At 35.8% G+C, this 25,503-nt stretch overlaps 1 protein-coding gene across 4 annotated transcripts in view; it reads right to left on the bottom strand.

Annotated features, from left to right (window-relative positions):
• Positions 1-25,503, bottom strand: part of CEP350 (centrosomal protein 350) — a 188,895-nt gene that overhangs the window by 142,725 nt on the left and 20,667 nt on the right. For 2 of the 4 annotated variants that reach the window (XM_058274814.2, XM_058274815.2), the window contains exons 2-7: positions 16,580-16,665; positions 15,509-15,555; positions 14,040-14,154; positions 13,023-13,182; positions 9,213-9,841; positions 1,643-1,756 (exon numbers count right to left, since the gene is read on the bottom strand). In XM_058274814.2, coding sequence (XP_058130797.1) covers positions 1,643-1,756; positions 9,213-9,841; positions 13,023-13,182; positions 14,040-14,154; positions 15,509-15,555; positions 16,580-16,652 — 1,138 coding nt within the window. In that variant the 5' untranslated portion in view covers positions 16,653-16,665. The remainder of the gene's footprint in view (positions 1-1,642; positions 1,757-9,212; positions 9,842-13,022; positions 13,183-14,039; positions 14,155-15,508; positions 15,556-16,579; positions 16,666-25,503) is intronic. The other 2 variants (XM_058274816.2, XM_058274817.2) reach the window with 2 other exon arrangements.

The raw sequence follows: 25,503 nt of genomic DNA, 5'->3' as shown, positions 1-25,503 counted from the left end.
AGTACAAGCAAAAGAGGCAGAAGCACATCTAGTATACAAGAAATAACAAGGATGCTAGTGTGAGTGACAGAGAAGAGTAATATGAACTAGGGTTAGATAGACACATGGGCTAGATCACGTAGGGCTTTATAGGTCACAGTAAGAATGTCAGCTTTTACTCAAGAGTGAAACAGGAAGCTTTTAGAAGGTTTTGTGCAAGGGAATGACAATCAGAATTAAATTTTAACAAATCTAATCTATCTGCTGTGATGAAAACAGTGATGGCAAAGAAGCAAGGGCAGAAGCAAGGAGACTAGTCAGGAAGTTATTGCAATAATCTAGGCAAAAGACTGATGGTGACTTGGACGAGGGTGGTAGTGATAGAGGTGGCAAAAGCAGTCATATTCTAAAATATTTCAGACAATACTAGATATAGAGTATGAGAAAAATAGAGGGGGCAGGGTCAAAGATGACACGTGTTTGTTTTTTTTTGGTGCTCAAATAAACTCTAATTATACAAATCACTATTTTTGCTAAACCCAGCCCTTCTGTTTTTCCCTTAGGGATATCCAGCTGCATTACCATCATAGAAGGTAGAATAAAATGGAACCCTGAGGTCAGACAGGGCTCACACAATATGTATTTCACATACATACATACTCACCTCACCACGTTTTCCTTAACCCCAAATACAGCTTTAGGTTAAATGGGTATTCTGCTGCCAAAGGGGATGAGAGTTTGGGTCTAAGCAGGACCAAAAATGGATTGTCAAAGACCTCAGGCTCCCTCCTTCCTCTACTAAATATTTACTCTGGAGACTCAGTAGGGCCCCCAAAATAAACAGAAGTTATATGTGGACAAAGGGAAGACAAGGCATCACAGTGATGAATAAACTCAAACAAAGCTGAAAGAACAGGACCCCAGAACTGAATAGTATGAGAAAGGCCTGGGCACAAAGAGGCAGAGTGACTGAAGGAAGCAAGTCAAAGAAAGTACACCCATGGTATAGCCTAGAGACTAGACAGTATGTCGGGGAGGGTATGGCTGTATGCCTATATGCCTTGCTTTCACAGAGTAGAAAAGAAATTGACTAAGGTATTGCAGAGAGGACCCGAAAATAATTGTGGGAAACAGTGATTACTAGGAGCAAAGTAAAAAGGCTTCAGAAATTCTCAGCAGGAAGGTGACCAAGAGCATGATCAGGAATGCCAGTTACTGGCATACTAGAGGTCCTTGGGCACCTCAAGCCCTGAGTGGGTCAGCAGCTCTCCATCCCAAAGTGCAAAGGCAAGTACCACTGGGCCCCGGAAATTTGTCCTCATATTAATATTTTATCTGCTGCCTGTCAACTTACTGGCCACTTCAAAAATCTCAGTGGCCTACTAGAATTGAACTTTAACTATACCCTGCTTTGTCTCCTTCAAATCAGGCAGAACCAACTCTGAAATTCCCTCAGTTTAAAAATAACCTTGTTTCTGGCACCAACCACCTAGGCTAATTTTAACTCTGGAGCAGAGCCCAGAGGTAGTTAAGAGAACTTTATGACTGAAACTACCACCTACTCTGGTATACCATGTCTGATGACAAGTTTTATGTTTGAACATTATAAATTAGTATGCAAGATAAAATACTCAAAGTATAAAAATAACTCTACTCTTCTTACCTGCAAAGTGAAGTGCTAAGTCTCGATACAGTTCTCTACTCATATTTTGAAATTCAGCCTCCTGCCAAACTTTCCCATCAGGTGTTCGAATCTTGGTCTCTGAAGGATTGAAGCCTAATATATACCAACAATGCAGAACATTCTTATCAAAGTTGCTTTATAAGTTTTGTTTGCTTGTTATAGTTTTTTTCTAAAATTGGAATATAATTCACACACTATAAATTCACTGTTTAAAGTGGTTGTTAATTTTTTTTTTCTCCTTTGAGGTACCAAGGCAAAGGATTGAACTCTGAACCTCTTATGTGGGAAGCTGGCGCTCAACTACTGAGCCACATTGGCTCACAAGTTGGTTTTTTCCATTTGTTTCCTTGTTTGGTTTCTTGTTTTTAGGAGGCACCAGGGACCAAACCCAGGATCTCTCATGTGGGAAGCAGGTGCTCAACTGCTTGAGGCACATTCACTCTCCAAATTCTTCAAAATTGGGAAATGAATGATGGACTAAAGTGGACTTCTTCTTATTCTATTACAGACTTATTACTCTAGCAATGGAAGGACTTTCATCACTGATGTGACGGCAGTGACCACCAGAGGTTCTGAGGGGAGGGAAAGGGAAGAACAGGCATGATATGAGGGCATTTTGGGGACAGTGGAGTTGTCCTGCATGACACTGCAATGATGATACAGGCCATTGAATATTTTGTCATAACCTACGAAATTGTGAGGGACATAAACTGTAATATGAATTATGGTCCACAGTTGGTAGAAATGCTTCAGTATGTGTTCATCAATTGTAATAAATGTACCACACTAGTGAAAGAGTTGTTGGTGTGGGAAGGTGTAGGAGGGAGAGGGAGTAAGGCATATGGGAATTCCCTATATTTTTTATGTAACATTTATGTTATCTAAAGCATCTTTAAAGGTAAAAATTTTAAAATTTTTAAAAAATAAAGTGGTTTTTAATATATTCACAAGGTCATGTAACCATCACTATCTAATTCCAGAACATTTAATTGCCCCAAAAAGAAACATATACTCATTAACAGTCTTTCCCCAGTCCCACTACCAGCCACTACTTTCTGTCTTTATGGGATTCATGTATTTTAAAGATTTCATATAGGGAAGTGGATGTGGCTCAAGCAACTGGGCTCCCATCTACCATATGGAGGGTCCCAGGTTCGATTCCCAGGGCCTCCTAGTGAAAAGCAAGCTGGCTCACGCAGTATAGAGAGCTGGCTGGCCCATGCAGTGCAGACAGCTGGCGCAACAAGATGATGCAATAAAAAGAGACACAAAGGAGAGACCGTGAGAGACACACAAACTAGGGAGCTAAGGTGGCTCAAGCAACTGAGTTCTTCTCTCACACATTGGAAGGTCCTGAGATTGGTTCCCGGTGCCTCATAAAGAGAAGACGAGAAGAGAAGACAAGCAGACACAGAAGAATGCACAGCAAATGGACACAGAGAGCAGACAGTGAGCACAAGTGGCTGGGTGGGGTGGGGGGGCCTAAATAAATTGTTAAAAAAAAAAGAGACATCAACCATGTGGGATCTAAGCCCCCTCTCGATACAGAGGTGGAGAGGACATCACCATCCCAGGGTCCACAGGATGGAGGAATAAAATACGGATTAGAGGGAAGCGGACTTGGCCCAATGGATAGGGCATCTGCCTACCACATGGGAGGTCTGTGGTTCAAACCCCAGACCTCCCTGACCCATGTGGAGCTGGCCCACGCGCAGTGCTGATGCACACAAGGAGTGCCGTGCCACTCAGGGGTGTCCCCTGCATAGGAGAGCCCCACGCACAAGGAGTGCGTCCCGTAAGGAGAGCCACTCAGCGCGAAAGAAAGTGTAGTCTGCCCAAGAATGGTGCTGCACACACAGAAAGCTGACACAACAAGATGATGCAACAAAAAACACAGATTCCCAGTGCTGCTGATAAGGATAGAAGCAGTCACAGAAGAACACACAGCAAGTGGACACAAAGAGCGGACAACTGGGGGGCGGGGGGAAGGGGAGAGAAATAAAAAATAAATCTTAAAAAAAAAAAAAGGATTAGAGTGGACTTACTGGTATTCTACTATAAAACTATTATGACTAGTAATGGAAGAAATTGTAGCATTGATGTGGAGAAAGTGGCCATGGTTGCTGCTGAGGGCAGGGAGAGGGAAGAAGAGATGTGATGTGGGGGCATTTTTGGGACTTGGAGTTGTCCTAAATGATATTGCAGGGACAGATGCTGGACATTATATATCCTGCCATAACCCACTGAATGTACTGGGGGAGAGTGTAAACTACAATGTGAACTATAATCCATGTGGTGCAGATGTATTCACCAAATGCGATGGATGTGCTGCAATGATGGAAGGAGGTTGTTGACATGGGAGGAGTGGGGGGTGGGGATATGTGGGAACCTCTTATATTTTTTAATGTAAAATATTTTGTGATCTATGTATCTAAAAAAAATACAATAAAAAAAGTAAAAAAAAAAGATTTTGTATAAAAGGAATAATAAAATACGTGGCCTATGTGTCTGGCTTTATTTTCTTATTTGCATAATGTTCTCAAGGTTCATCCATGTTGTAAATCAGTAAATTTCATTTTTTTATAAACAAATAATATTCCATTGTATGGATATACTACATTTTGCCCATCCATTCACCAGTTGATGGATATTTGCGTTGTTTCTACTTGGAGCCATTATGGATAATGGACATTTGTGTTCTAGTTTTTGAGTGGAATGTTTTCAATTCACTTGGGTATAATATACTTAGGAGTGTAACTGCTGAGTCGTATGGTAACTCTGTTTAACTTTCTTTGGAACTGCCCAACTATTTTCCAAAGAGGCTGTACTATTTTACATTTCCACCAGCAGTGTATGAGTATATTTTACATCCTCTCCAACACCTGTTATTGTTTGTCTTCTCATGGTTTTGATGAGCATTTCCCTAATTACTAATGATATTGAGCAGCTTTCTTAGTTTTTAAAAGAGGAACATATAACTAGCTACCACATAATGGTTTAACATAAATACTGCTTGGAAAAAGTATGCTTCGGCAAAATAAAGCAATATATATTCATTCAAAAAGACTAGAAATTAAGTGATAATTAAATCATTAGAGAATATAAAAAATCAATTATGGATTACAGAGGTACAAACTATCTTCTCAACATTTTAAGAGGCAACATTCCTCATTCTTCTTTTCTTTGAAGATAGGCATTAACTGCTCCAATCCATCTGGTGTTGCCCATGGCTGAACAAATGGACAAGCTGCTGTCTACATAATAAAATGTGCCCAAAGTGTAGAAAATAGGTCTCTAAAACATTCTGCCTCATGTGCTATTTCCTAGGGATTACCATTCAGATACTTTACTTTAAATTTATCATAACTCTAAGAAATGCACTGAACTTAGAATGTTATTTTGCAAAATAGTAAAATAATGAATATGGAGGATATTTAGAGCAATATTATATATATATATATATATATATATATATATATATATATATATATATTACAGGAGGTATTGGGGATTGAACCTGGTACCAATGAGATTCACCCACTTCCTAATTATATTTTTTTAAGATGAGCTCAGTGGGGTCTGGGGTCTAGACCAACATTTAAGTTTAAAATAGTAAATTACTTTGTAACACAAATAATTTTTAAATATTTCAAGACAAGAAAAATTAATAAATTCTGAATCTCTGACTTTATATTATACTGATTCTACTACTAGTATAAAATCTTCAGTTTTTTCTTCTTTACCCTCTCATAGCACTATTACTTGCCTCTTCCAAAGCACTTATTCACCACCACCTTACCCAATTTTAAAGTTACTTCAGGAATGGAATCTTAGCTTATTCGTATCTGTATTGCCCAGAATTCACTGCAAAAACTTGGCAACAAATACATTTTTGCAGAATGAAATTAATGGAAAGAATAGGCTGGAGTCAAAAACTGGTAAAAGCATTTTAGAGGTATTTGGTAAAATGTACTGATAAATTCATTACCATGTCTAATAAGAACAAATCTTAGGAATAATAACATAAACCTAATTATACCTGACATCTGTGACAATGGGCATATAATTGTCTTTATTCATTTAAGGTTAAAAATTATATACATAGGGGGGCGATTATGGCTCAGGTGATTGGGCTCCCGTCTACCACATGGGAGGCCCTGGGTTTGATTGCCAGGGCCTCCTGGTGAAGGCAAGCTGGCCCGTGCCACCACAGAGAGCTGATGGCCCATGCCACAGCGGAGAGCTGACAGCAGGCAGTGAGAGCAAACAACAAGGGGGAGGGTAGAATAAATGAAATAAAATCTTTTTTAAAAAATTATATAGTGTTTGGTCTATTGCAAATGTAATTTTTCATAAGAAAGTGTGGCAATTCCACACAAATTCCATGTCTTTGTCTCTCAACTTTTCTCTTCACTACCAGTGCATTCCATCTCTATATTCAATTGCTTTTTCTCATCTCTTTATGGAACGTTAATCTCTGTGGTAGATTTTATACTTGCATCTTTACTTATAGGTAAACTTTAAGAAGTTTTCAATATTTGCATCAGTTTCTCTTCCTGTCCCCATGCCTTTATTTCCTATTTCTTTTCCACTTAAAAAAAATTTTTGGTTGAATTTATTAAATAGAATTTTAAAAATTTACTGTGCACCTACCTACTTATGTCCAACCCACTGTACTATGCTGTGAGATAAAAATAAGGATGACCAAGATAGGCTAATTTTTTTTTCATTTTTGCAAATTTAATATTTAGCTGCAAGGTCAAATGAAAAGGGCAACAACTTAACTTTCTAAAGATACTTTGTTGTTTCTTGAAACTATGTTCTCTGCTCTAACACAAAATACTTTTCGAAACGTTAATTAATAATTGAAGGTTTTGGTATAGGCATTTCCTATTAAAAACAAAGACTAAGGTCACAGGACCAAGATAGGCTTTTTATCTTCATGGGACATTGAAACCAAGAAGAAAAAGACATGCAAACAACTAACTATAATACTTTAAGAATCACATAAACACTATTTGTGTACACCACTTCAAATTTTAAAGTAGAATAATAAAAATATATCCTATGTATCATTTAAAACAACACACAAAACAAAATTTAAAAAAACAAGGTACAGAGTGGTGGGTTTAATATGCTAACAACTGTACAAAAGGATGAAGAAAATGAATTGTTTATATGTACACACACAGATGGACATACCCTTATTTTATTGTGTATACAAAAAAATATCTCTGGAAGGAAACAGAAATTGTTAACAAATGTAACTTCCAGAAAGGGGACCAGGTGGCTGGGGCACAAGAATGCAAGACTTTTCAGGTATACCTTTTTCATCTTATAAATTGTGACCCAAGTGAATTTATTAAGTATTTCAGAACAAAACAAGTGTTACTTTACAATACAGTGTAAAATGCCTTTTATTTACACTGCTAATAAGTTGAGAGAAAATAGTTCTTCACTGTTGCTAAAACAAAATCTATTGCTTAAGACATCAGAAAATGTATTCTGCAATAGAGTCTCAAATGTATGTTATATTTTATAAATTAACTCCCCCAAGTTATAGTTATAAAATATTTTAATAAGTAAACCAGCATGTTAAAAAATTAGTGAAAGGAACAAGCAAAATCTGGTCACCAACTCAAAAAAGTTATACTTAAGATTTTCACTCTGCTTCTTCAGTTAGTTATTTGTTTAATTTTAAGGATTTTAAAAGTTATTAAATAAAATATGAATTCAAATTTGATGATCTTAAATTGTATAAGTGGAATAAGCTTTGGTATTTCAGAAGTTTGTACAATGAATAAACCTAAAATATATAATCTGTATTTAATGGGTCTGGCAAAAGTACAGCAAAGGTTTTTGCATAATCACTATCTCAGAACCAACAAGAACATTTTGGCCCCAACATTTTTTATTTGCTGTGTCCACAGTGTGGATAATTATACATAATGCACTAGTGACAAAAAGGATATGAAAAAAATTTGTTCGTGGACAATAGAAATTAGTCAATATTCTAAAGGGAACTATTCACAATTTTATCACAGATTAACAAGAATGCATATCACTAGCAAGACATAAGCAAAACAAAACAAAACTGCTAAAACTGTACATAGTAAGACTTGTTCTAGAGAAAAAAATGACTAACATCTTAGAACACACGCACACATACACAAAAAAACCTACAAACACTAATTAGGGAAAAATTAGATTTGGTACAAAATCACAAAAGTGACTATAGCAAAACTTGGCTTTAGTTTGTCAATGATCTAAAATTGACAGAAGAAACAAATCTTAACAAAATTTTGATCTGCAGAAGTTTATATAGAAAAACTGATCTTGAAGAAAATGTCCACAAAAGAAAAGCTACAATGGCAGAAATTTTAATACTAAAGTCTAACATGGACTAAAACTGACAATCTACTCTTTACTGAAAACTTTACATGAATTATCCTTTGAAATAATTCCAGGAACATAAAAATGAAAATAGAAAACCTATAAAATCCTTAAAATCGCCATATATATATAAACTTGAATTGGCTTAAAACACACACACACACACATACACACACACACACACACCTTAACTCTGAAAAGCATTTTCTCAATAAAAATTTATCAATATTAGTATAATAAGTATGATTTAAATATGTGTGATCTTCATGGGGGAAAAATTCTTACGGTCAAAACTCTAAGGTTAAAAGAGGGTCAAAATGTCAGTGTCAAAATATTCTGTATGCAAAATATTCAATATAATTAATTAAATTATTTAAAAAATATTATTCTTGAAAGAATTCCTATTAACAATCCAAATATAGTGTCAGAAGAAGGATAATATTCTTTAAAGAACTTCTCTGAAAATGGTAATAATTCTTACTTTCTCTTTTGTTCCTCTTACTAAATGTTCATATAGTGAATCTCAAAATTTAAGAGAATCCCCGGGGGGACTTATTAAAAATTCCATTTCTGGAATTTCTAATCTCTAAACCTCCCCAGAGGGAAGCAGATATGGCCTACCACATGGGAGGTCCAGGTTTGGTTCCTCGTGCCTCCTAGAGAAGACAAGCAAGATGGCAAGCTGATGCAATAGGCTGGCACAGTGAGTTGATACAAGACAACGCAACAAGAGACACACAGAGGAAAACATAATGAGAGAGACAATAAAGCAAGGAGTACAGGTGGTTCAAGTGATTAGGTGCCTCCCTCCCACACAGGAGGTCCCAGGTTCAGTTCACGGTTCCTTCTAGAAAAAGAAGTCCAGCACACAACAAAGAGACAAAGCAAATGCAAACAAGGGGGTGAGGAAAACTAAACTGAAAAAAAAAAAAATCTTAAAAAAATAAAAATACCCCTCAAAATTCTGATTTAGGTCCAGCTGAATATCTAGGAATCTACATTTTTTTCACATGATCCCTGAAGTAATTTCTTATGTAGTTGATTTGAAAATCATACCCTGTTCTAAAGATGGACATCTCATTTCAAATACAGCCTAGAGAGACAGGGGAGAAAGGAGGGAAGTAGAGAGAGAGAGATACAAAGATTGATTACAAACCTTTATATGTTGGAGCAGGTGGTGCTGTTGCCACTTTTCTGACTTTTGCTGTCACTGAGCTGTCAACATTGACAATCATCACAGGATGGTCAATATGACCCAGATTCTGGCTCCGGTCATTTGTTTCTTCTGAGTGTTCCCATTGTTTCCTAATTCGTTCCTTTAGTTTTTCCAGTTTGACATCATGTTGACGCCGCTTTAAAATATCTAATCTTTGGGAATTGGCAGTACTAGTAGAGGATGGAGAAGAGTCAGCTAGCCGTAACACTTTTGGATCAACATCATGGCTCATGTTATTCATTAAAGCCTTTAAATTGTTCTCATTTCCTTTTGCTCTATTAGGCATTTCTTCTTCAGTTCTCATAGGAGTGCCCATCTTAATCAAGCATTCAGAATTCTGCAATGCATCAATTGCTGGTCTATCATTTAAAAACCTAACAAGTGTATCATTTATGATAGATGATTGGGAGCTCTCAAAATCACAGCAACGTATAGTCCGTTCTTCTTGATTGCATATCATTCGTTCCCTACTCTGAGCCTTTTCTTCAACTCCATTAGTATCCATACAATATATATGCTTTGATTCCAGATGGCTGGGACTTAAATTAGAAGATGTGCCTTGGATTTCCCTATTTTAAAAAAAAATTATAACTTGTTTTGAATAAAGAGAGTACAAAAACCAGTCAAACTGAAATCAGTCACATAAACTAGAGAACTCTAAGCTAATATTAGAAACCCGAAAAAAATTAAAAAAAATAAAAACCCATGGATATTAGATACCTAGAAATTCCAGTAGGTAAAAAAAAAAAAGATAATCATGACTAATACTAAGAATCAATGTTCAATGCTCTGTCAAGTTGGATGGCAAATACTCTAAATAGTCAGCATATTATAAAATAATACACAAAATTCTAGAAATAAGACTTTGGATATTCAGTTGACACCTATTACCAAAATGTATATTCTACTTCTCTATGAAATATTAAGTACTAGGAAAAAAGTTCTCAAACACTGGCGTTTCATACAAGTAACTTCTAAATAATGTACCAAATTAACAAGTTAGGGGTAGAAATTATTCCTCCAAATAAATGTGGATGGTAAAGTTAAACCTCTCTTAACCACAGAGCACTTTTTGGCAGCTTTAAATATATGAAGCATATCCAGAAACTCAAGATTAAGCAAAGAAGCATGGACACACCCAAAGTACATATTACAAAGTTCATATTTTCTATTCTCTATTAAAAAAAGTTCATATTTTCTATAAAAACACTAGCAAAAACCTTCCTTCAGAATCTTTTTTTTCCTCCTATCTTACACATAATTCTAATAAGCTTTATTTTAGGAACAATCAGTTTATTAAAAGGGAGATTAATGAAAACAAATAAGCTTTGTCAATAAGGAGAGCAGATAAATAATGAAAACCAACAAAATTATAAAAGCGGATATAACAACAATCTGGATCTGCACTTTCTGAAATGGTAGCTACCAACCACACGTAGCTGTCGAGCACTTGAAATACAGCTAGTCCAAATTGAAAGGTATTCTAATATAAGTTATACATCAAATTTCAAAGACTTAGGGTTTTTAAAAAATGTAAAATACCTTATTAATAAATTTTATACATTTAAATGATAGTTAGGATATAATGAGGTAAATAAAATATATAATTAAAATTAATTGCACCTATTTTCTACTACTTCTTTTAATGTGACTACCAAAAATGTTTAAATCATGTATGTGGCTCACATTGATTGTTTATATTATATTTCTACTGGACAGCAATGATCCAGACCACATCAAGTAAAAGCATAAAGCCACAAAAATTCTTAAAGCCATGATTTTATTACAGCATAACATGGTAACTATGTCTACTGTGAGTGTATGAGTATGTATTACTATTTTTCCAAGGAGATAGTCTAGAGCTTAGATCTGATTCTCATTGGGATCCATGACTCAAGAAGGGCTAGGGGTCCTGCTCTGAGTGGCTGATTATTGAACAAGGTGGGTGCTGAGAACCAAATCATTAAGAATAAATGAGAATCATTTTCACTAACTAGACTGACCAGACCACAACAATTCAGTTAAAATAATTTGGGTCTTAAATTAGCACACATAGAGAATAAAATAAAGCATAAAATGCCATTTACATATTATGCCTCAATCTTAAAAAGTGAAGGACAATTGATTTTAAAAAAATGTAACTTCACAGTCTTTCATTCATTCATTCTTTCGTTGAATGCATATAAGTGTGTTTGCTTTATAATTCCTTCAATTTTTCTGTAGATTTGAAAATGTTCATAATAAAATGTTGGGAAAAAATATTTATTGAATATTTAGTAAATGCAACATATTAAGCTAGTACTTTGAGAATAAGATAGATTCATGCCCTTACATAAACTAGCGTAATAGGTAGATATGCAATCAAAATATGAAAATGAAATGTGAAAATGCTATAATAGAGAAATTCATATGGTATTATGGAAGCATAGAAGAAGGACTAACTAGGTGACAGTTTTAGAGTATGGGTGGGAACAGATCTGGCAATATTTTATATACAAGGTGATAAATAGATGCATTTTAAGTGATGACTGGAGTATGCCAGGTGGAGAAAGCCATTCATTCACAGCTGTCTTATAGATATTTTTTTTCTTAAAAAATATATAATTCATACAATTTTAAATATCAAGTGATATTTTTTGCAGGTAGAACATTAGAATGTACAAAACGAGTAAGTAATTCAGTTTGAATTCTGGTAGTGACTATGTTTCCAGGCAAGTGGCTAGAGATTCTAAACTCTGATTATTCTTCAAATTCTTCATTTCTCCTTTTTCTGAACTATGAACTTTTATCCAGATTAAGTCCCTGGCCATCTACACTTATTTTTTTCATCATTTTTATTGCTTCAATACTGGTGACAACTTCCAAATGTATATCTCTAGTCTTAAACTTTCAATACACATTTCTACCTAAATTTTCAAATGCCTACAAATATTTTCATTAAATATTTCAAATTGCATCAAATGCAACATTTAAAAAATTGAACTCATACTATACCTCCACATCTCAAATTCTTCATCTCAAATTTAAATATACATTTTCATAGTACTATGAAGTGCCATCATAATTTATTGATCACTTAAAACATGAAAAATGTTTATAAAGGAAACAAAGATATATAAAGTCCAGTGATTACTACACATTACTAAATGCCATACTCAGAGCATGAACACATTTAGATCATTAGTAAATTGTTCCTCAAACAAATTACAAAATTTTATACTTTTATCAGTTGAATATCATAAACTATCAGTTAAAAATGCAAAGCACTTATTTTCCATGCTATCAAACAAAAAAATCATACATCAATCTCAAACATTCAACTAAGTAAGCTACTGGTAAGAGTTGTTGGCAACAAAGCAAAGCAATAAAGCAACTTATATTCTCACAAGAAGAAAGAAATCTTAGGTAACTAAAAATAGAAAACAAAATATACAAAGTTCATTATGCAGAACACCCAATCTAAGATATTAGGGAAAAGAAAACTACACTTCCAGAGACTGAATAATTTGTCCTACGATATGTATTTATTGCAATGGAGGTAGCCTAGGGCAAATATTACTATTTCTTTAAAAAACAAAACAAAACAAAAAAACCTCAATCTGTAAAAGAGTAGCATAAGTCAGTATTTCATAATACGAAAGATTTTTGCTCTCTTTCGTAGAGAATGAAAAAGGTAACAACTCAGCCAAAGTGCTATGAAAAACTCAGAAAAAAATTATATTCTTGTTGTAAATAATTTTCAACACTAACCTATAAGAAACCAAGGGTTCACGAAATTCCACGCGATTATTTTTCTTCACATTACTCTCCAGGGTGGTAGCTCTGAGAGGACTACGGGATTTCTCTTTTCGTGACTTAGAAGATTTGGAAGTTGAAACATTAAGCCAAGAATCATCAAGGTATCTCCCATCTGAAGGAAAAGGTAATCTGTGAGAATATACAACATAAAATGCAACTATCTATGGGTTTGGCTAGTATCTAAGAAAATAACTAAACTTTTATTTCTGGCATATTGAATATTACATAAGTAGATGGCAAACATTAAAGTCAAATTACTACTAACTCAATCTATAGAGAAAGACTATATTCCTAACAAACTGAATGCAAAATAAAATTATACATACAGAATTCCTTTTTATTAATGGTTCTCACTCACTTAAGAGAGAAGTATCAGATAAAGCCCAAAAGACACACAGGTTTAAAAATCAGAATTTAGGCAGGCTTTAGGCCACACCAATTAAGAAACTACAGAACAAAAAACATGAAAGGCAACCAAAGGAAATATCTGCACTGTATTAACTTATGATAGTATGTACAAAATGATACTCTATTTACAATTTTAAATCCCAATAAAAATACAACTCTTATTTGTATATTAAGTCAACTAAATTAAAGTGATATATCTGCAAATTTTTAAAAAAGAAAAAGACATACATACATAACCCCAAATGCTCAGAATCAAATTTCCATTACTGAAAGCAAATGAAAACTCACTGTCAAAGGTGATGCAGTGGTGCTTAAGTCCCTGATTAAAAGTATGAAAATACCATTTACAATCACTGACTATAAGGCTAATTCATAACTATTCACTACCAAAGGAAAAACAAATTAGGTACTGACAAGATATAGTCTCTGACAAAAAAGCAAGAAAATATACTTGACTACAAGAATAAATTTTTAAAAATAGAACAAATTAAACTGAATAAAACAGCAAAAAAAATTTTTTTAGTATTTTTGTATCTTTGGAAGCAATAACTTTATACATACCTTTTCTACTTATTTTTCGGCTTGCATTTGCAGAAGTCTTCTTGGTATCCATGACAGGATCAAACACAGCTGTGCTTGTAGGGGCTACTTCTAATCTGTTTTCGATGTGTCTCAGCTAAAGTTTAAACACCATCATAATACTCTAAGTTAATTCTATTAAATAATCTAACCACCAATTTCATAATTATTTAAAACTTATGTTTTAAAGATATGCCAATACCTTTCTCCAGAGTAGAAAAAAATTCTGGAAGCCTTTCTTGCAATATTAGCCTTATTCATTATTTATTATTTCAGCTTTAACAGCTGGCACAATGCCTTCCAAATTTGGACAAGAAAATAAAAAAGATTCTAAAGAAAATGAGTTTCTATTTGTCATGTTGACTTAATAATTGTTGAGTTTTTTAAAGCAGTAAATTATCTGAAATTACATATTGTATAACCTATATATATATCTTATGTATTCTACATGCAAGAATAAGGAAAGAGTGATTCAGTTAAAGTTTAAAACATTAAACAGCTACAACTTTTTAAAATCTTACAACTATAAAATCATTTTCATAATTTGGACAAATTCACAAGGTAGAAATACAGTTTCATACATACTCCATATATAACCACCAATATTCTCAAAGATTTTTAAAGCATTTCCCTTCTTACTTGAGAAAATTTAGAAAACACAGAAAAACTATGCAAAATAAAATAATCATCAAAACTCCACCAGAGAGAGATAACTACTGTAAATTTTTATTAATCTTCTTTTAGATATTTGTAGTGCAATATACCCACAAAATTGGAATAATACTTTATATACTAACAGTTCTGTATCAGGCTTTCCCCCACTTATATTAAAAACCACTATCATCCTTAAAAATTCTTCAGAAAACACCCAAAAGATACAAAAGAAACCAAAAATTCCACATATTAGAAGAGGTATTCGCCCAGAGAGTAAATGAAAAAGACAAGACAAGATTGGGGAGAACACAAACGTGAACAGGTCACCCATAGGCATTCTTCTGTATTACTGAGAGAAAACGGTCTCCTACTGCCACACAAAAAAAGTAGCTAACTCACAAATCATTCAAAGACAAGATGTTCCTTTTGTTACCTCCCTTACTCTGAATGTTCTACATAGACTTAGCCCAACTTTCGCAAATTTATTGTCTATTTTGGATCTCCATTTCAACATACAAAATGAACAATTTTATTAAAGTTGAAAAAATAGCACAAATTATTTTGCTATTTCATAAACAGTGCTAGTACTCCTGATTCCTAAAGTAGTGTCTTCATTATTCCTTTACTATTTAATAGCTGTCATTTACATTCATTTTGTAATAAACTAAACTTCTTACCAAAACATTTAACTATGTTTTCCTATAAAAAATGAACTATGGGGCAAAGTTTTAATCTATTCAATCACAACAGAAAATAAATTTTAAAACATAAATAAAACAAGAAATATAACTACTTACAGCAGCCTTGGTCTGAGAAAGTGCATCCCACGATGTGGCTGTATGTGCTGTGAAAATTGATATTTACTGAATCAGAACTTCTGAAGTAATCCTCAGCATCTGCATTTAATATGCTCTCCAAGTGATTCAAATGTACTCAAAAGTTTAAGAACCACTTTATTAGGCAGAACTATTTCTCAGCACGTGCTTTACGCACATTGAGCCAAAATATGCTGCTTCTCCTTAACAGTTATCTTATAAAATCTAGCTTCCAAACATACGGTTTAGAGTTCATTAGACAATTATGCCTTTGGTCCTTAGGGTGCCTAGACTGATACCTACTTACTCTCTCTCAGGCATCTCTGACAATAAGCAGCATCTTCAGTGTATCCCAATGAGCTGAACAAATATTAAGATTTTATATTTTATTGTATTTCACATTATGATGTGAAAAAGATAGGAAAACTACTCCAGACTTCAAACTACCAGTAGAAACAAAGATAAAATCTATTTAGTCTTTCAGATAACAGCCTTCAAATAGTGTAAGACCACCTATTTCCCATGAGTTTTTCCTTTTCCAGGATAAATATTTTCATCTTCTCCAAACATTCCTAATATGACTTGGTTTCCAGATCCCTAACAAGTCCAATAAGCTTCCTTCAGAGGTACCCAAGTTTTTCAATACACCTTCAAAAAAAAGTTATGTCCTAAATTATCCCACATGAATTCTCATTAAACAAAGAATTCGGTGAGATACTAGTTTTGTTATCTGTGCACCACAGATCTATCACTATATTATAAGCTATATTATACCATTCTCTTACATTAAGCCAGAATTTCTAAGAAACTGTACAAAATTAATTTTATATATACTGGTTCTTATTAAAAAAGGATTCTTCTTAAAAAATGGTCTACCACAGGATGCTTTTGAAGGTGAGGCCCTTGTATATATATTTTTTTAATTTGAAGTTTTAAAATTATACACTTATAATAAATCACAGCATATGTATAATTTTCATTTATCGATTAGCACAGAATTTAATATAAACAACCGAAACAAAGGATTAATTTCAGGTTTTTAAAAGATCATACCTTGAACAGTATCCTTGCTTTGAGAGCTCCTTGGATTTGATAAAGGCACCTCTTTTGATTTGCTGCTCCACATCCTGCCAATTTACCTACAATCAACCATCAGCAGTCATCTGAATATCCATATGATAAGATTAGTAAAGAAAATGCCCTGATTTATGTTGCCCTTGATGAAAATCAAAAAATGACTGTCATCTCTAAAAGGCATCTCTAAACCCTTCAGTTACTGATAATCCAATAACTTCATTTTTCCTTAGATAATTAAACCATTAAATTATATCATTACTCAAAGAAACAGATCATGATTTATTTATGCTAAACAACTTGATGTTACAAATCGTATTATATTTTCCTATGAATATAGAGGAATTATTCCATAACAGATGTCACGAAACAGCAATACAGGAGGGAAAAACTCATTCCTATTCCCAAAATCCTAACAAAACCATTAAAATATTTTAAATGTTACTTTCCTTTTTTCAGTAATCACTGTAACTTCAATTTGGTGTCTTACTTTTCTTAACAGCTGGACATCTGCGGAAATTCTAAAATAAATCCACAAATTCTTTGATACTCCTTCCTTTAAGATGTAGAGTTTAATTCTCTCCATGAATATAGGCAGGACTTAGTGACTCATTTTAACTAATCAAATGTGGCAGAAGTGACCATATATGACTTCTAAGATCAGGTCATAAAAGGCATTGCTCTCTCTCTCTCAAGGATTTGTTTTAGCCAAAGCCAGCTGCTACTGTCAAGCAACCATAAGGAAAGATCCATGTGGCAAGAAACTGTGGCCTCTTGCCTATATGTGAGTAAGCTACAATAGAAGTGGATCTTCTAGCCCAAGTCAAGCCTTTAGATAACTACAGCTGTAGCTAACATCTTGACTACAATTTAAAGAGACTCCGAGCCAGAACCACCTAGTTAAGCTGCTTCCAAATTTCAGACTCACAAAAAGTGTGAAATAATATATGTTTTGGTTTTAAGCAGCTTAGATTTGATGGGGGCCAGATTGTGGTAATATGTTATACAGCAACAGATAATCAATACAATATTATGTCTCATTTTTCTTTATTACAAATAACTCTGAAATAAACATTTTTGTGTACAAGTTTTTGTCCTTTGGATTTTTATCTAGAACATGGTCTCCAGAGTGCATTAAAATTGGACTAAAGAATGTGAAAAATATGAACCTCTTAAGGCCCAATATCAAATTGGTTTTTAAAAAGATTTATTTATTTCCCCTTTCGCGCCGCCCCGCCCCAGTTGTCTGTTCTCTATGTCTATTTGCTGCGTATTTTTCTTTGTCTGCGTCTGTTGTTGTCAGCGGCATGGGAATCTGTGTTTCTTTTTGTTGCACCATCTTGTTGTGTCATCTTGTTGTTTCAGCTCTCTGTGTGTGCGGTGCCATTCCTGGGCAGGCTGCACTTTCTTTCATGCTGGGCGGCTCTCCTTACGGGGCGCACTCCTTGCGCGTGGGGATTCCCTATGCGGAGGACACCCCTGCGTGGCAGGGCACTCCTTGTGCGCATCAGCACTGCCCGTTGGCCAGCTCCACACGGGTCAGAGAGGCCCGGGGTTTGAACCGCGGACCTCCCATGTGGTAGACGGACGCCCTAACCACTGGGCCAAGTCACTTCCCTCAAATTGATTTTTTTTAATTTACAATAATATAAGAGCTTATGTGGGAAATGGACTTGGCCCAATGGATAGGGCATCTGCCTACTACATGGGAGGTTCGCTGTTCAAACCCCGGGTCTCCTTGACCCGTGTGGAACTGGCCCACGTGCAGTGCTGATGCGCACAAGGAGTGCCCTGCCACACAAGGGTGTCCTACGCATAAGCAAGCCCAACGCGCAAGGAGTGCGCCCCGTAAGGAGAGCCGCCTAGCGCAAAAGAAAGTGCAGCCTGCCGAAGAATGGAGCTGCATACACAGAGTGCTGACACAACAAGATGACGCAACAAAAAGAAACAGATTTCCAGTGCCGCTGATAAGGACAGAAGCAGTCACAGAAGAACACAAAGCGAATGGACACAGAGCACAAACAACTGGGCGGGCGAGGGATAAATAAATAAATAAATCTTTGGAAAAAAAAAAGAGCATATCATGCAACTGGAAAAAGACATCGACCAAAAGAGGAAAGGGTAATGACAAATGAGTTTATATGGCTAAGAGACTTCAAAGTGAGACAGGAGGTCATTCCAGAGGTTACGCTTATACACCTCTCAGCAGGATAACATTGAATGCCAAAGGAAATATTGCCTCAAACAGGGGAGACATCCAGATACTATAGGCAGGGCAGACAGCTCAAGAGTATGACACCCTGCCAGTGGGCCCTATTTGGGAATTTATGCTCCCCATGGTGACAAAGTTGGACTCAGTTGTGGTTTCCCTACACATGGATCTACTGCTCTCTACTTGAACCTATAGTTAGTGCTAGAGTTGATAGATATACATCCAGACTTAAAACTTTGGGCTGTCAATGTGCCAGCTGGGCCCTGAATCTCAACAGAGTTGCAACACCTACTCTCAAGTTCATTGGACTCACCCAGGACAACAAACAAGGAGATGATATGAACAACGACCATCCCAAGGAACAGAGAGAGTCTGCAACTACAGGCAATTCAGTCCCATCCATCTTCCCCATGGGGTTTAAGCCCCCTCTCAATTAAGAGGTAGAGTAGGCATCACCATCACAGAATCCTTAGGATTAGGGAATGAATGATGGACTAGAGTAGACTTACTGGTTGGTATTCTAGTATAGACTTATTGTGATTCTAGCAATAGAAGAACTTTTATCACTGAAGTGGAGGCAGTAGCCACTGGAGGTTCTGAAGGGAAGAAGAGGGAAAAATAGGTATAATATGGGGATATTTTTGGGACTTGGAAATTGTCCTGAATAACATTACAATGACAGATAACAAGCCATTATATATCTTGTCATAACTCTCAAAATTGTGCAGGAGAGAGTATAAACTACAATGTAAACCATAATCCACACTTAGTGGCAATGCTCCAAAATGTGTTCATGAATTGTAACAAATGTACCACCCTAATGAAGGATGTTGTCAATGTGGGAAAAAAAATGTGGGAGGGGTTGGGAGTGGGAAATATGGGAATCTCCTATATTTTTTTATGTAACATTTATGTAATCTAAGTATCTTTTTTAAAAAAATTAAAAATTACATTAAAAAAAGAGTAGACCCTGAAAAAAAAAAGGTTATCAGTTTCTTTATACCTTTATTAATACTAAGCATTATCTATTCCTTTTGCTGATGTAATAGCTTTGATTCGAATTTAGTAGATTACTAGTAGGATTAAACATTCTATCATTTAGTTCTTTATTTGTGAATTATCTTTTTTGTGAATTATCTTTTATCTTTTCTTATTCTTAGCCCACTCAGCTACCAGGATCTTAAAGTTCTCTTCTCAATTTCACTAATTCTTTACATTACAAATATATTAACCTTTTGTCATATTTGATAAAATAATTTTTCCATTAGTTGTTTATAAAGGCAGTAGAGTATACTGAATATTAAAGACCCCAATTTAAATTTAAGAAAAGGAAAATGCTCCTACTAAGTCCAAATACATAAAACTAAAAGGCATAATTAATTTTAGGGGAATTAATTTCATTTATTAGTAAATAACCTAATTTATAAGTTTTCTAGGAAGAAACTTCAAAAATGTTCTAAAAACAAATCTTTGCTTTAAAACTAAATTAGGACAGCAGATACGGCTCAAGCGATTGGGCTCCTCTCTGCCATATAGGAGGTCCAGCTTCAATTCCCAGGGTCTCCCAGTTAAGGCAAGCTGGCCCATGCAGCAAGCTGGCCCAAGTGGAGAGCTGGCCCATGCAGAATGCTGGCCTGCACAGAGAGCTGGCACAGCAAGATGACACAACAAAAAGAGACACAGAGGAGACACAATAAGAGATAGAGCAGACCAGGGAGCTGAGGTGGCCCAAGATAGATTACATTACCTTTGGAATGGTGGTGGGGTGATAAATTGGAACAAAGGAGGCTTCTGAGGTACTGGTAATAGTGTTAATTGATAAGGGTGCTGGTTTCATGGGTATGTTCAATTTGTGAGAATTCATCGAGCTATATACGTTTTTCTGCTTTTTCAATATATATTATTCCTCAGTAAGAAAGTATTTTCCAATAATATGAAAGAATTATATCCTAGTTTAAGTTTATAATTATGGTCTTAAATTCAGTTTTATAACGTCTATTCTCAAGAGGCATCTCCATTTTTCAACTCTCCATCTTCTAAAATCCCTGGTTATCTAATGCCCCATAAGTGACTATTTTAATAGAATATATTAAGCATATATGTTCTTTAGGTAAGAATACATATATATATAAATATAATATCACCATTTTCTTTAAAAACAGAGAACTATTGCAGAGAAAATTGTCTTCATAAAAAGAGAATCTAATCTGTCAAAACTCTTAGCTCTCTTTAAAGTATAAATCTCAATTTGTAAAATGCCTTTTTTCCAATCACTTTAAATGTTTACCAAGTCAAATACATTAAAGTTATTTAAGGTCACTTCTCAGACAATAACAAAACTATCTTCCCGGTACAATGTATCATAGATATCATAACAAAATATCTATCCTGTAACAGTATAGGAACTTTGGAATTATTTGTGTATTCTCTTTTGCCAATTTAATCTGTTAAGAATTAAGAGAGGTGGACAAACTCTATCACAACTACTTTTCCATATTTCTTCATTTCTAAAACTTTATGTATCTTCATACTATTATTTGATGCACAAAGTTTCATGGCTGTCATATTGTCAAACAATAACCAACTTTATCCCGAAGAGAATGAATGCATTTGAGTATTTAAATCTATTTTGTATGATGCATACACACATCACATAATATGGAATGCTATATGTGTGTATATATACATATATACATGTACACTCACATAAAAATTTGTTCATTCAACGAACATTCATTAAATACTTAAATGCTCACAATCTTGTGGAGGAAACATACATTAAACAGTTACAATACAATGTGACAACTACTATAATAAAGTTACAAATAGCATATATGTATTGATCTCCACACAAGGTTGTATGGTCCTTAAGGAGGACTATATCTTCTTATTCATTCTCATATCAATAGGACCACTCAATAAATAGATGAACAAATGGCAGTACTGGAAGCTATTATGAGCTCAGTTTAAACAGAAAGAATAAAGGGAAACCAAAGGTAGGGCTGACAATGGAAGGACAAAGGGGGGAAAAGGTGGTGGGGCAAAAAACAGTAAGAAAGAACATAATCACGGATGCAGAAGAGGTGGTTTCAGACAGACCAGAGAAATACTCAAAAGAAAAAAATGGTGAGTGGGTGTAGTTTAGTAGTTGAATGCCTGTTTCCTATGTACAAGGTCCAGGTTCAACCCCTGGTACTTCCAAATAAATAAATATCTGCATGTAGCAGTTTGATGTAGTTATGAACTCCAAAAAGAGATAGTGGATTATGTTTGTTATCTGGTCTGTACCTGGGTGTGATTAAGTTATGATTAGGGCTTTGATTGGGCCAACTCTGTCCTTTGCCATACCTTTTATCTGTGAGTCCCCACCCAGTAAGGGGTGGGGACTCAACGCCCTAATGACATTGGGCCAACTCTGTCCTTTGCCATACCTTTTATCTGTGAGTGGGGACTCAACGCCCTAATGACATGGCCCAATCAAATCCCTAATCATAACTTAATCACACCCAGGTACAGACCAGATTACAAACATAATCCAATATCTATTTTTGGAATTCATAATCATATTAAATTGCTACACCACTGCAAGTGAGCTGCAGAGCAGAACACAATGCCTTCCTCCAAGAAGCTGCCAAGTTCTTGTCTCCTAGGCTTGTTTTCTCAAGCAGGAGTAGAAGGATCACCTGGATCTCCTATTAAAAAACAGAGATGCCTGGGTACCAACCCAAAGAGGTTCTGAATCAGTAGGTCTAAAAAGAGGTCCAAAAATCAGTATATTTTTAAAAGATTTTAAAAATTTCTTTATTCCCCTTCCCCTGTTGTTTGCACTAGCTGTCTGCTCTCTGTGTCTGAGCATAATGTGCTCGTCTTTTTTTAGGAGACACCAGGCACCAAACCCAGGACCTCCTATGTGGGAGGGAGGCACCCAATAGCTTGAGCCACCTCCACTCCCTGCTTGTTGTGTCTCTCATTGTGTTTCCTTATTGTGTCTCTTCGTTGCGCCATCTTGTTACATCAGCTCCCCATGCCAGCCTATCACATCAGTTTGCAGTCTTGCCTATCTTCTTTAGGAGGCACTGGAAACTGAACCCAGGACCTCCCATGTGGTAGGTAGGTGCCCAACTGCTTGAGCCATATCTGTTTCCCAAACTTTTTTTTCAAGGAGTTACCAGGGATTGAACCTAGGACCTCGTACATGGGAAGACAAGTGCTTAACCACTTGAGCTATATCCAATCATCCCCTGTGTTTTTGAAGATTTACAGGGATTCCAAAACACACAGCCAGTTTTGATAACCACAACTCTAGAGATTACCTTCAATTCTACTCTTTGAAGCCTGAAGGCCCCAAAAGACTGTTGATTCCATGAAGATAAGAATCAATGGAGAGAACTAATCCTATCCTCCATCCACCTAAGAATATCTCTTTCAAAGCTCCAGAACACTCAAGAGCAACAATCCCTTTTAACCAAAAGCCAAAATCACTGATTTCTAACCCAAGGACAATTAATAATTATAGGTACCATTTTCTGTATTCCTTCTATGTGGGTTAAGGACTGTGTTAAGTGTTTTCCATTTATTACATCCAATCTCCATCACAACCCATGAGGCAAGTATCCTTATATTCATTTTACAGTGTGGAAGTAATATCAGACTATGGAACTAGATTGTCATAAGTGACAGAACTGGAAATTAAATCCAGATCTCTCTCCCCTCGGACCTCTGAAAGCCTCAAACAGTCAATCACATAATGCCTCTCATAATATTCAAACTCAGCCACAATCTATAACATATCTCCTATCCTCTCTAATCTTATTATCACCAGTCACTGTGCTTTCCCTCCAAGATTCTACCCCTTTTGAATCTCCATTCCATTTTAAATAAACTTCATTGTATCTTTAACTTCTTTAAAGATTGTGCCCTTCCACTCTCTAAGCCAAACTCAGCATGTAAATGCATTACCTTCCCCCCAACGTGGGACATGACTCCCGGGGATGAGCCTCCCTGGCGCTGAGGGATTACTACCAATCACTAACTGGGGATGCAACTAGAAAAAGACCTTGGATGAAAGGGGGAAATGGTAAAAATAAATGAGTTTATATAGCTAAGAATCTTCAAAAAGGAGTTGGGCGGTCATCAGAGGGATTGCATTTATGCACACCTCAGCAGGATCCCAGAGACAGCCAAAGTAGATACAACCCCAGGTAGTGGTGCTCCTGAAGGCTAAGGAGACACACAGGTTCTATAGTCATGGAAGTTGGCCCTGGAGTTCAGTGCCTTGTCAGTGGGCCCCACTTCGGAATTTGTGCTCCTGAGAGTGATGAAGTTGGACTCAGATGTGACCTTTCTACCCACGGCACTTCTGTCACTTTTACTGAACCTGTGATTGGTGCTGGGGTTGGTGTATACTCAGGAGACTGGAATTTCTGGTCTGGCCATGTGCCAACTGGGCCCTGAGCCTCAGCAGAGTTGCAACTCCTACTCTCTGGTTCATTGGACTTACTCAGATCAGCTAACAAGGAGGTGAAGATGGTCAACCATCACAACAGGGAACTGAGTGTGCCTACAACTCCAAGCAGGAGAATCACATCCATCAGCCGTGTGGGATCTAAGTCTCCTCTTAATATAGAGGTGAAATGGACATCACCATCACAGGGTCCACAGGATGGAGGAATAAAATATGGATTAGAGTAGACTTACTGGTATTCTACTATAGAACTATTGTAACTAGTAATGGAAGAAATTGTATCATTGATGTGGAGAAAGTAGCCACAGTAGTTGCTGAGGACAAGGAGAAAGAAGAAGAGATGTGATGTGGGGGCATTTTCGGGACTTGGATTTGTCCTAAATGATATTGCAGGGCCACAACCCACTGAATGTACTGGGGGAGAGTGTAAACTACAATGTGAACTATAATCCATGTGGTGCAGAAGTGCTCCAAGATTTATTCACCAAATGCGAAAGACGCGCCGCAATGATGAAGGAGGTTGTTGATGTGGGAGGAGTGGGGGGAGGATGGGGGAGTATGTGGGAACCTCTTATATTTTTTAATGTAACATTTTTTGTGATCTATGTATCTTCAAAAAATACAATAAAAAATAAATTTTCATTAAAAAATTCTTAAAAAAAGGATGCATCCTTAACTAAACTATTATCAAATTCAGCCCAAGGGGCAGAGTTTCCTCACAAATGTCTACAAATGAGCTTTTTATTCTCCCCTCTCTCTCTCAAACAGGGCAGGTAAATTGTTTTAGCAAACTCTTTGATTCCCCCATTACTGCATCAGACTGTTATTCTTTTACACTCATGAAAAAAACCTTTTCCTTAATCTGATCCATTTCATCCATTTATTTAACACAATTTTGAGGGCCACGTATGTAGCAGGAATAAATAGTACTAAACAGTAGTGATACAGCAATGAAAGAACAGACATGATCCCTGCCCTCAAGGTAGATGTTCAACAAGTGTTTCAAGTGATATAAAAATAATTAAGGAAAAATGCAAGTTGCTATGGGATCATGACCGAAGGAACTGATTTAATCTGGGAAATAAGAGAGGAAACTGTCATTTAAGGAATGACCTAAATAAGATAGGTAAAGGAGTTAGGTAAGGTTAGGCAAAAAAGGGCTTTCCAGGCAGTAGGAATAGCATATAGGAAGGCCCTGAGACAAGAGAGCACATGACATAGTTTGCG

Source organism: Dasypus novemcinctus, chromosome 13 (genome assembly GCF_030445035.2).
Source record: "Dasypus novemcinctus isolate mDasNov1 chromosome 13, mDasNov1.1.hap2, whole genome shotgun sequence".
Taxonomy (NCBI): domain Eukaryota; kingdom Metazoa; phylum Chordata; class Mammalia; order Cingulata; family Dasypodidae; genus Dasypus; species Dasypus novemcinctus.
The sequence above is the reverse complement of the archived record's forward strand: the minus strand, read 5'-3'. Positions and strand labels throughout refer to the sequence as shown.